General features: G+C 49.7%; 1 protein-coding gene across 1 annotated transcript in view; it reads left to right on the top strand.

Annotated features, from left to right (window-relative positions):
- The window catches only part of TRPC7 (transient receptor potential cation channel subfamily C member 7), a 115,228-nt gene that overhangs the window by 96,490 nt on the left and 5,674 nt on the right, over positions 1–13,064 (top strand). Inside the window, exons 6-7 of the mRNA XM_049648871.1 lie at positions 2,573–2,837; positions 5,397–5,511. Of these exons, the coding sequence (XP_049504828.1) occupies positions 2,573–2,837; positions 5,397–5,511 (380 nt within the window). The remainder of the gene's footprint in view (positions 1–2,572; positions 2,838–5,396; positions 5,512–13,064) is intronic.

The raw sequence follows: 13,064 nt of genomic DNA, 5'->3' as shown, positions 1-13,064 counted from the left end.
CTTTTCTTTGAGAGAGAGAGAGAGAGAGAGCAAGCAAGCATATGCACGAATGGGGGAGGGGCAGAGAGAGAGAGGGAGAGAGAATCCCAATCAAGCTCCGCATCATTAGTGCAGAGCCCTATGCGGGGGCTCAGACCCACAAACTATGAGATCATGATCTGAGCCAAATCAAGAGTCAGAGGCTTAACCGACTGAGCCACCCAGGTGCCCCAAACTGGATAATTTTTTTAATTCCCTGATTCAGGTTGCAATATTGTCCACTTGTACCTTCTGTTTCTTTTAAGGATTGTGTTAAGGTCTCACCCAACTGCAAAGTACTGCACATTGTTGCCCCTGCCTCGAGGTTCACCCTGAGTCTTGGAAATCTCTTGGCTCTGTCATAGTGTTCGCTTGTGCTCCAGTTGCTGGGCAAGAGAGCCCCCTTGTGGCCATCCGGGCAGTGGTACCTTCCAACCTCTACAGCTCCGAATAGACAGATTCCAGTTTTTCAGGTTGTGATAGGGCAATTTTTCTCAAGGAAAGAGCTCCAAAAAGAAGAAAATCCCTTTGTCTGAATTGTCACACTGCTGTCTGCTTTACAACAATCACAACTCTTACAAGCCAATGTAAATAGAAAACTTTTTCACTGGAAATCCTGATCACCAGGGTCCGATGACAGCTAAATCTATCTTCCTGCATTATAGAAGCAGCTTTTATTATTACAGTTAAGGTTTCATACAGTAAATTATAGGAGGGAAAAAAAGAAATCCCTTTTTGGTGTTTCTTGTAGAAGTCAAGTCATTTCATGTTACCCAAAGGTGTTATTTATCCTTAGAGAGTGACAGATACATTTGAGAAACATAATTTGTTCTCCTTACTTGTCTTTCCTGGACTTCTGAGTTATGACCTTGATGAGAACATAGAGTCTATAATTGTATTGTATCTCCAAATGTAATTTAGAATGCACTCCATGGAACTTTGTAGCAAACAGAGGCCTGGCTTCCCTTACTAAATGTTTCTTACTGCTCTTTATTATTATAATTGTTTAACACAGTCTAGCTTTGAAAATAAAGAAAAAGTTTCCTCTTCTTCCATTTCCCTTAGGGTGCCAAGAATTGCTATGTAATCTCCTTGCTATCTGCATTTACCTGGCTCTGAAAAAGACCCCATACCCCAAATCCAATCTTTAAAATGGCAGTAATAATATCTACTCTACAGGACTGTCACTAAAATCACAGCTAATGTACAGAGTAAGGGCTAATTTAGGTTTCTCAATGTTTCCCAATTGATGTTTCACTTAGCACTTCTCAACAGGGAGACTCTTGGCTTTTTTAGCAGAACAATTTTCGTGCTACGGGTCTGTCTGGAGTGATGCAGGATATTAGCATCCCTGTAATCCTCCTGCCCCAGCTTCGTGAAAACAGCCGACACCCGCATACGGTTCCCCAGGATGAAGGCGCCGCCCTCACCCGAGAAACACTGTACGTGCCGACACGTAGCAGGGAGCTTTTCAGTGACAGACGCTGTTCCTTGCACCATTAGAACTGCAATAGGAACCCTTCACAGCTCTGTTCTGCTGCAGGAAGACACTCGGGGTTGCTGCTGAGACTCACATCAGAGACCACAAACAGAAACCTGACTGCCCAGGACAGGTCCCAGGACTCTTGCCACCTGGAAAAGCACTCTCATAGCAAACCTGGATGACTGGTCACCACTTTGGAGACCCTAGCTCAAACACAGAGCAACTCTTCCAGACACATACTGCCTGAGAAACAAAACCCCAGAACGTTTTCTCAGGCAAGATCCTTTAGATTGCCGGCCCTCATGGGTGCTCATCTGTTTCGATTTGTAACTAGTCCAAACTTGTGGTATTTCCTTCAGTCATTTAACAAACACTTATCAACACCCATCGGGTGCCAGGCCCTAGGCTGACTACGCACTTCACATCCATGATTTCATTTTACCCCCCACTACAGCTCTCTGAGGTTGACGAAATTACGCCCAGTTTACAAATGGAGAAAATCCAGCTCCAAAACGTTAACTGACTTGCTTGCGATCACACAGCATCTGCATAGAAAGGCCACTGTCAGCCTCAGGTCTGTCTGACTGTAAGCCTGTGCCCCGCCCCACCACCTCCTCGTGACGCTTCCCCAGTGACTGGAGCAGCCCCTGCTTGTGGAGCTCACACAATGGTAGGGAGGACAGAATAGGAAGCAGCACGGTAAGTTCCATGACAGAGTGTGCACAGATAACAAGGGAACCAAGGGGAACCGGGAGCCCATCTCAGTTTGTGGGAGTCACACAAGGCTTCCTGAAAGAGATGTCACTTGAGCAGAGTCTTAAAGGATGACTGGGAATGAGGCGGTCTTAAAGTAAGGGAAGAGTGCTCCAGCCAGATGGACTAGCACATTCCAAGAGGGAAGGTGTGGTACCTTCAGTGCATTGGAATCAACTTCAAGGGCAGGAATGGCAATGATGAAGTTAGAGGCCTCTAAAAATGCCTACCTGGTTTCTCCGCCAGAAGCAAGTCACTACAGCAGATCCTGCCCCCCCCACCCCCACCCCACGAGTAACCCGGATTATTTTCTTTCAGCCAGGGACAAGTGGTGGCCTTCAGACCCTCAGATCATATCGGAAGGGCTGTATGCCATCGCTGTCGTGCTGAGCTTCTCCAGGATTGCATACATCCTGCCAGCCAATGAAAGTTTTGGACCCCTGCAGATCTCGCTGGGGAGAACTGTGAAAGATATCTTCAAGTTCATGGTCATTTTCATCATGGTATTTGTGGCCTTCATGATTGGAATGTTCAATCTGTACTCCTACTACCGAGGTGCAAAGTACAACCCAGCGTTTACAACGTGAGTAACCCAGGGCTCTCCTCGGAGGGTCTCCCTGCCCCCCCCCACCCCAGGAATCTTTAGGAGTCTCTTCCAGGTGGCCCCTGTCACAGACTCGTGTTTCCTTGGTGTTTCTACAAATTAACAGCAACTTTTTCCAAGGGCAGCTTAGAGTTCAGGTTCTGGAGTTGAAAGAATCCAGTTTTTACTCTGTATTAGACCTTCATTTTTGCCACTTACATTCTTCAACTTCTCTCACCTTTAGTTTTCTCTTCTTTAAGATGAGGATAAAAATAATACCTGCTTAATAGGGCTAGTCTGAAGATTCATTGCAAGGATTCAGCTTATTCTCAATACATGAAAGCAAGGACTATTACTACCATTCTTGTATTTGCCTGTGTTACCTAATAAACAGAGCCCAGGGCCAACGTTGCATGCCAGCGCTTTACTGGAGAAAGGCAGTCGCAAGCCAAACAAAATAAGACTGAAGGAAAGAGGAAAGTGGAGGGTGGGAAGGAGAGCAGATACAGGGTGCTGACCTAGCCACCATCTATCACAACGTACAACATGGTCATGACATACTCTCTGGGAAGATTATATGGAAATACCACATCTCAGAATAGCCCATCAGGATGAGAAATAGCCAGTTGATCAGCCACAGCCTTTCCATCTGCTATCTTCCATTAGTCACATTCGAAAACAAAAAGATTCACTCCAGAGGACACAAACTCACCTAGCACCTTGAAGACAGCCCTGGGGGAGCCATATCCACAAAGCATGAGAGATAGGTCTGCGTGTCGGTACGCTCAGCCGCCCTCTGCACCTGGCCGGGTGAACCAGTGACAGTGCCTGGACACTGAACAAGCCCGGCAACATCGTGTGCATCAGCAGCAGCTGGGAAGGCCCAGGAAGGGAGGCAAGAGGCATGGGTACAAGGAGAGGCAAGGTGCTGTCAGGCCGACTGACGTTAGGGTCCAGTAGCAGCTGCTGCCCGCAGAGCAAGATAGTGCCGCCTCCTGCATGGAGGTGGTGTTGGAGCTCACTGAGCCTGTGTCCACGCAGACCTAGGGCTCTTCCCCTCTGCGGGCGATGCCAGGCAGTCTCCTGGAGGGCCATCAGTAGCATAAGCAGTGGTCTAGTGGAAGACTCAAGGAGACCTGAGTTTACAACGTGACAAGGGCATTTACTAGCTGATGGCCATATGCCAGGTCACTCGATTTATCCATGCCTCTGTGTCTTCACCTGGAAAATGGAAATGACTCTCTGCCTTGTTCATAAATCCCTTTAGGAATACTTGAAGTGGTTGTGCAAAGGGCCCACAGCACACAAGTATTAGTGGTCTAGGTCTTCTCCTTGGCCCACCCAGGCTCAGAACTTCCCCCTGCTTCTTCAAGCTTCCACCCAGAATCTTGAAGGAAGGACAATCAGATCTCCAGGCAGAAGCACAGCAGCTGGGACCTGCAGGGCCAGCACTTCCTGACATGGGTCCCCAGGAATCCTAAGTGGCCCAGAATTTGTTTCCCGGCCAGTAAAAATGGCTGAGCCCAGCCACTGAGGTTCCCTGAGCAATTCCCAGCTTGCAGCCCTTCTCCTGGAGAAATCACCTATCAGGGGAAGACACTTAGCGCCGAGAACCCAAACCAAGAACAACGAGCACACTGTACCCCTGAGCTCAGAATCATGGACTCGGCTGCCCGGCCCACAGGACCTACCTAGAAGGGCGGGACCCTGGTGCTGCTGAGCCACAGAAGCGGTTACTCTCTGGCACAGAGTAGTTTGTGTTTACAAAGAGCAGGTGCCTAGCCCAGGGCTGAGAAACGCACTGGAGAGATGCCCGGCTCTGCCCTCAGCCCACAGCAGCCCAAGGCTCAGACAGACCAGGTTTCAGACTGAGCTCTCCTCTTCCCAGAGGGGAAGCGGGCCGCGTGGCCTTGGGCAAGTGCTTAAATCCCCTGGGCCTCAGTGTCCCCAGGTCTGAAGTAAGAAGACCAAGATGACCAACCTCACAGGATTGGTATCAACAGTATCAAATGCAGGGCATAGTGTACAAGGGAGCTCCAGTGAATGGCAGTGGGGAATAAGGAAGCGGGGGAGGGTTCACTACAAGAGCAGACACCTGGGTACTGATTTGGCTCGACAGGACCCTTTCTGAGCAGCAGCCTCGTTTACAAACTGTTGTGCAGATGAGGCCAAGTATATTATTGAATCAGCCAGACTACTTTATATAACTCCAATACTCAGTGATTAGCTGTTGCAGGAACGAAATAAGTTTGAATCACCCAAAGGCAAGTTCGCTCTAGATCCGCTAGATGTACCCACTCAGCATGGGATGTGGGGGTTATTGAACAACAGTCACGATGTCCGCCAATGAACAAAGGCTCTTAACGCTCTTTGGTCAGGCCTCGGTGTCCCTCCTGTGTTTCCAGTCTAGCACAATGCCTCGTGCACGCGGTATGGCTCACTAAATTCTTTGTGAACAAGAATGACAGAGTGAACAGGGGAAACAAAGCCAGGTTCTAGGCAGTAGAGTTATCCAAAGACTGGGGATCTGACCATGTGAACTTCTGTTCCTTTTCTCAGAAAGGACCCTGGGTATTCTGTGCAAGCCCTCTCCCTGTTCCTCACAAGGAGCCTGTACTACTGGCCCACAGTTGCTCAGAAGGTCAGTGCCAGGACACAGGAGAAAATGAAAAAGGTCAGACCTAAGAGCAGGGCTCACCTGGCCACAATTCCCAGCTAGACGCACCACCGCTAATCTCTAGAAGGAATCAGTGGGAATCAGGAAAGTCATGGGAAAAGATGAAAGCAGAAGAAAGGGGCAGTGCGGTCGGCTTGTTCCATGTCCTGGGAAGCGAATGGAGACCTTCCAGACACGAGAGATCCGACCGAAGAGGACCCAGGCCCTCCAGGATGGGGAAGGGAAGAAAAGGTGTGGCAGAGGCAAGCACAGTGGAGAAAGGACAGGGAATTTATGGCCTTGGCAGTTCCTAAAATGGGATGTGCAGCTGTGAGGGCATGTGATTGAACAGGAAACAGTCAATAGAGTGGTGAAGTGGAGAAGAAAGAATGGATTTTTGTAAATGTCATCTTTCACCCTTTGACTGTTCTCTAGGGTGGTTGCCCTAAGAGATCTTTGATAAGCAAAAAGCTATGTTAGGATGAATGAGATGTGCACTCTCAGGAACTCAGAACTGTGTACCAGCTATGCTGGTGGTAAAGTTGAATGACCCCCTCTCAGGTGAATGTGTGCCCGTCCCCAGGCCACCCTGCCTAGCTCCAGATCTTCCCTCTAGACCTCCCACAGGCTGGGGGCTTCTCTCCTGTAGAATTTGGAGCTTGTAAGGTAAGATGGGTCCCCTCATCTGTTTCTAAAGAGTCAGAAGACTCAATCCTCCAGAAAGGAAGTCTGGGCTGGAACACAACGCAGGCATCACCCCTCCCTTCACTGGTCCCCCAGCCCCACACCTGCCATGTTCAAGGACAGCTGGGGTTCCTAAAGGCTGTTCAGAGCCCACTTTGGAAGTCGGCTGTGAGGCACCAAGAGACAGCTGCCCCATCAGAGCCCTGCTCACTGCTCACCCTAGGGGTGCAGTCCCAGTTTAGATCACAATAGCCAGTCCCCCCTGCATCTCACCAAGTTACAGTCTGTCCCAAATGACAGGGCTGGGAACAAAAGGAAGGAAAACAAAGGTTTCAGAGCCAATTGCAGACCCTCAGGCCTCAGCCCAGACCTGAACACCCCCCAGGTGTTCCAGTTCTTCCCTCCACACCCCAAATTCCCATTCCCTCCATCCAGCAGACCTCGGTGAGGGGTTAGAAGAAAATAGACAGACTGAACTATTTCTGCTCAGGCATGAATAAATGCACAGTAGGAACAGTCTTAAGTGAGATCAGTGGTTCTCAAACCACATAACCATCTAGGGAAACGGCTGAACTGAGGACTTCCCAGGCCCCACCCCCTAGAGACTCTAATCGCAAAAGTTCCAGGGTAGGGCCCAGAAGTCTGGATTCACAAGCCAGTGGGGGGTCTCTGTGAAGGTGGTCCAAGGGCTACAGGGTGACAAACGCTGATGCTATCCAACCTCATTACTCAGATGGGGACAAAGAGGCCGCTCTCAGCGGTGTGTATTTCAAAAGCAAAGGGCTTGTTCACCTCAGTAAGTGTCTCATTGGTAGACTCTCAGGCTTTGCAAGTGGGATTTGTTTTTCTAAGTACGAGTCAGAATAGGTAGCCAAATCCCGCCAGCTCCGGAGTCCGATCCTACGAACATTTCGCAACGTGTCAGCCTCCGTCCACTTCAGAACCCAGGGCACTCTCAAAGGGCTGGGTTATTTTTCTCAGTCGCTTCTGTGTTGGGGCGCCGGCTGAAGGGGGGCAGGGACGTGAGGGCATGGGTCATTGGCTGGTGAGCTGGGCCTGTCTGGGCATGACAGATAGTGCACCTGCTGGCAGCTCATTATCTCTAAGCCGCTCCTATGAGAAACTGTGAATGATGGAAGGGGAGGAAGAGACAGCTCTCAGACAAGTTTTATGCTCTCAGAGTACAAAATCAAAGTATTCCAAGACAGGGGTCAGGAAGTAGAGACAAAGTTGAAAAAGTCGCCAGAGAGTGCTCTTCTTTAAGCAAGTCTTTAAGAAAAGTTGCTGATTCTGTTTGGAATTTTGTTCTTATTACGAACACATCTTTATCGTGGAAGTCAGCAGACAAAGAGGATCTGCCTTTTGAGGGGGTTGTTTTGACATTTTCAACTTACAGACTGTATGGAAACCATGGGGTTCCAGCACTCTGGTTACAGTGTTAGAGAGACCAAAAGCCCTGGGCTCGCTGATGAAACACAGCTAGGCAAGAATGCCTACAAAAAGGGTTGGCTTGGGTCACTTAGATGTCTTAGTTGGTTAAGTGTCCAACTTCAGCTCAGGTCATGATCGCCTGGTTTGTGAGTTCGAGCCCCATGTCAGGCTGTCTGCTGTCAGCACAGAGCCCATTTCTTTGTATCCTCTGTCTCTCCTCCCCCCTTTCTGCCCCTCCCCCATGCTCTCTCTCTCTTTCTCTCAAAAATAAATATTTTTTTAAAAAAGGTAGATTTCCCTGTACTCTGATTGTGACCATAGCAGGACAGGGACACAGAGAAGAACAGGAGCAATGGGGGGCAAAGAGGTGGCCCAGAGCAGGGAAGTGAAGGGCTCCCTGACACAACTCATGACTCACAATGGGCTCCTACTCTCCCCTTTGGGTGAACTTGGCCTCCCCTAATTAGTTCTGATTGGACATTAAATGTGGGGCCTGCCTCCCCCCAGAAAATGAGCCAGCCTATGTTTTTTTACCAGGCTGTTGTGTAGTCAGCTTCATAGCCCAGGTGAGTTGAGACTTTTCTAGCCAAAAATAATACCTCTCCTAAGGTTATTCTGTCTCCCCAGGACTCGTTTTCATGGAAGGAGTTTCAGCAGTGTAAGCAAAATTAGAAGCTTCTGTTTTCCATGACGGTTATGGAAAATTTCCACATATTATAAAGGGAGAGGTTCATATGGCCGCCAGGGGCAGGAGGTGCTGATTCAGCTCCCCCAGCCCCATGGGGCCACAGAATAGCCAGGTCCTCCTTCCTGGAGGGACACTGGGGCTGGGGCAGAAGCTCCTGAAGACTGTGCCCCACATAGCCCACCGCACCCCAGAACTGCTGTGTCACCCTGTTGCTGAACAATTCGCGACACACACATGATCTGCGCTCTCACTTAATCTTCCCAAGACTGGACTGACACAGACACTACTACCCAAAAACTAAGGCTCAGGGAGACATTAGACTTTCCCAAGACTCCAGAGCCAAGAAAAGGACCTGAACTCAGATCTGCCTGACTCCTATCCTTGACCTGAAATTTCCAAGAGTGGGATCCCCACCCCCACACCACAGCTCCAAAGTCAAGGGTGAGTCTCTGTAAAAGTTGGGTGACTTTCCTGTGGCACTAAACTCTACAGAAGATCCTACTGGATTCAGATGTACCTATTGTTGAGAACCTGAGAGCTCTACATACCTTATTTCTAAATATCTCTTGATTTCAGCTCAGGTCATGATCTCACGGTGTGGGATCAAGCCCTGCATTGGGCTCTGCACGGGTGGCACATAGCCTGCTTGGGATCCTCTCTCTCCCCATCTCTCTCTCTCTGCCCCTCCCCTGCTCACACTCTCTAGACAAACATTAAAAAAAAAAAAAAGACTGTCCTCCTGTCCCTGAGGAATTCATAAACAAGTGGGGAATTCAAAAAAAAAAAATAGCATCATTATTTCACCACATCAAAGGGTACTTGGGCAGCACGGTGAGGAGGAAGCACTGAACTGTGCCCAGCAGGGTCAGGGAAATGTTTATGGAGGGGGTGGCCTTGAAGGATCTTGGAGGATGACTAGGAAGTCATTCAAAGTAAAGGAGCAGAGAATTTTTGGAAGACTTCCAATAAGCAGGAGTTTGGGGAAATGAGAGATTACATAAAATTATCCAGGAGCATCCAGGTCGTGAAGGACTTTACGAGTCTGGAAAGGCTGGGGCACCTGTTTGAAGGGTGCTTTGGAAGGGGTGAGATGGGAACCCCAAGATCAGGATTTTATCATGAGTGAAAATACCCACAGCCCCTCCCCTCAAGGAACTTGCAGACTGGCTGGGAAGACAGGTCACAGGAATGAGGGCATGTTTACAAAATGAGATGTTCTGAGAGAAAGGACCTTAAAAGAAGGGCAGCTCCCAGGAGAGCTGAACTAGGTCCATTTGGTGGCTGCAGCAGGGAGCTGCTGGGAGAGAGGACAGGACCCTGACCTGGGCAGTGCCCGGGGGATGGAGAAAGGAGATGGAAAGGGACCCTGGGGAGGCAGGAGTGGAGATGTGATGACTGACTGAACATGGGGATTCTGAGGGAAGGAGGATGTTCCTTGGGTTTTGACAGTTGGAAGGCCTAGAAGGACCTGGGGGAGGCCATCTGGAGGAGCATAGGATGGAGAGAAAGGCAAGAGCGCTGGTGGCTCAGGGGAGAGATGGGGGCTTCCACCGTCCCCAGGAACCATAGCCAGCAGAGCCGAAGGCAAACACTCAGATCCAGGCAGATGCCTGGAAGTCTGTGTCCTAAGGGGTTGGAGGAAGTGTAGGGCCTTAAGAAGGAAGGCCCCATGCTCACAGCGCCAGGGGCCAAGCAGAGACTTGCCAAAGGAGCAAAGTAGGCTCTTCAGCTAAAAATGCCATATTGTTCTTTGTAAACAGAAGAGAAGAGCCTGAGATTTCCCTGGCCCGAGGAAGAGAAAAGAAAGGGAAACAGATGAGCCATACAAGCCCCGAGATGTCTAAAAAGCAGTGATGAGCCCCGGGGGGGGGGGGGGGGGGCCCCCCGGAAAAGGGGGGGGGGGGGGGGGGGGGGGGGGCTCCTGACAGCAAAGGGTCATAGGGCCAGGAAGGATCTGGCTGCAGAGGAAGTCCTGCTGGGGCAGCAGAGGCTGGATGCTGTTGCCCACTAGTAACACTCACTATAACCAAGCGCTAGGTAAGAGAAACCAGGGAAAGCCCACGTTGTGGCATCGCCGGACTGTGGCCTGCTGCCATGCACACTCTTCTGGCACAGTCCGATGAATGTGTCTGTAGGTGGGAACCAGGAACGGAACCGGCCAGCTGGGCTTTAGAGGGGACACATTCTCCCAGGATTCCGGGTCAGTGGTGAAATCTGGGCATCTCTCATACAGAAGTGTTATGTCATAGTTTACTATATTCTGAAAGCTATAATCTCACCTTTCATCTTTGAAATTCAAGCTAGGCGTAAGGGTTTGGGGGAATAAGGGGCCTTATTATGGCCTCTGTCATGGGGGAAAAATAGTAGGAAGGTTCTGAAACTTGGCAAAGCAGGCAGCAGGGGTCACTGAATGGGGTCCAGGTCAGGCTCAGAGAGGCCGGGCATCTGGAAATGATCATTATGTTTCAAAAAAATAGTTTGAGTCTAATATAAGTTCTCATCTTTGCATAATTCTCCAGGAAGTGATAAAAACATAGATCTTTTCCCCGACCAGTTCAGAAGCATGAGTGCACCCATTATGGCAGTACTGTACTCTCATATGATGTTCATTTAGCCCGCTCTTCCTGCTTATTCATGACATGACATTTTAAAAGCCTGGTTGGTACCTTTAAGCTTCCGGAACAGGCTGGGAGCCCACAAGTTCATGAGTGAAAGAAAAGCTTGAGGATAGACAGAAGATGTGCTCTCTTCCATGGCAGCTTCATAGCATATTTCCAGGCCCTGCTCCACATCTCCCATCTTGTTCTCAAACTGACCATCGCCACGTTAATGTGGAGAGAGCCCTACCTTTCTATTCACTAACACTCGATCCTAGGGTGGCAATAAGAATGATCAAATTGCCCTTCCCCAAAGCGACAGAGTGACAGGAAACAGCTGTCCATGGTTGGCTCTAGAGGTATTATCAGAAGCGCTATTCCTTGGGTGGGTCTGAAGCCAGACAGCTAAGACCAAGTCACCTCGTGCCTCGGTTTCCCAGCATTCAATCATTTATTGACAACAAGTGTTTACTGAGTCCCTCCTATGAGCCGGGCGGGGGGGAGGGGGGAGCGCATGTCTCGGCACCCGTGACAGAGCAGTGTGCAAATCAGTAGGCCCTGCCCTCATGGAGGTCACACTCCTCCATGAATGGGAAAAGGACAAGAGGCCAAAAAAAAAAAAAATTAAAAACTAAAACAGAGACAAAGAAGATCATTATAGAGTAAATGCGGAAGGCTACGAAAGAAATAAAAACACTGAATGCAAGAGTAAGCTAGGGAGGCCTCCTTCAACAAGGGCATCAGGCCCTGTCTGAGCCCCTGACAATCAAGTTTACAGCCTGATGCCTGAGGAGAATGAGGGGCGGCCAGTGGCCACTCATATAGAAGGGGGAAGGGCCTTCCAGGCTGAGGGAACACTCTGGCCGCAGTCAGGGAATCCGCAGGGAGTCAGACTATGAGGGGCCTTGAGGCATCCTCAGTGACTGAATGGATCCTTTGAGGGAAAACCACTAAAGGGGAGGGGCAGGTTCCCACTGCTATTTTCAAAGGATTATGCGGACAGTTGATTGTAGGCTGTGCGAGATTCTCAGCCTGATGCTGGAGCCTAATGCAGTAAAGAAAGGAAGAAAAAACACGTAATAACAAGATCAGTAACATTCATCGCATATTTGTTACCTGCCAGGCAGTATTTTAATGCGCTTCACAAAGCATTTGAATTAATTCATCTAATCCTCATAACAGCCCTATGAAGGAGAAACTGTAGAGTTTTCCCATTTTACAGCTAGAAAAACAGAGGCCCGGAAAGGCTGTTATTTGGCCAGAAGCTCACATTCAAAGTCAGGTTTGCCTGACTTAGAAACTGCTTCTGACTACCTCCCCAGAGCCCTACTTGTCCTGAGAGTGGGGTCAGTGAGCCACATTCTGTACTAGGGTCTGGAGATCCAAGGGTGAAGAAGACACAGCTCTGCCCTCAAGGAGCAACCAGGCCCCCAGTATGAGTAAGTCCGGGCTGCACAGGGTTTGTGGACCCCCGTTCCCTGGCACTGATTCTGGGGCCAGCCTCGTCTACTTCTGGACACTCTAAATCAAACTTCTCATTTAGGACCCGGGATAAACCAAGAGGTAATTCAGGGACACAACCTTGCAGAACATGAGGGGCAAGGGTCAGACTTCCTTGGGTATCTGCCTCTCTCCGCTCACCTTTGAGCCTGACCCGGCAGCCCTGGGTCCCCACAACCGGGCATTAGAGAAACCCAGTGCTCGTGCAGGATCTCTGTATACTCCAAGCTCTGTCATCCATCCTCCCAGCCGGGATGGCAGTCAAGCATCATCTCTACCTCAGCAGATCTCTAGCATAGGACCCGCTATTGTCTTCCCAACTTGAGAAGCAGCCTTTCGGGAGCTAGTCTCCTGCTTAATTTTAGCCTGCTATGTGCAGCTTTGGGTAGATAACTGAACTGAACTGTTTGGGGGAATGGGGGGGGGGGTGCTGGGCAGAGTTCCACCGCCCGTGGGGAGGGCATCATGACATTCTGAAGAAGCGGCAATTTTCCTAACAATCTCCCCAAACCCTCGCCTTGTTGATCAGTTTGTTCTCTGAAACCCATACACAACCGCCTCTTCGGGCAACATGTTATTAAAGCCCCATTATCCAGGCGAGACAGACCTGGGAGAGAACTGATTACCATGCCCCGGCCTTCTGCCTGACAAATCAGTCCCAGCCTTCCCCC

The sequence above is a fragment of the Panthera uncia genome (assembly GCF_023721935.1).
Source record: "Panthera uncia isolate 11264 chromosome A1 unlocalized genomic scaffold, Puncia_PCG_1.0 HiC_scaffold_17, whole genome shotgun sequence".
Taxonomy (NCBI): domain Eukaryota; kingdom Metazoa; phylum Chordata; class Mammalia; order Carnivora; family Felidae; genus Panthera; species Panthera uncia.
This window is presented reverse-complemented; position numbering and strand designations above follow the sequence as displayed.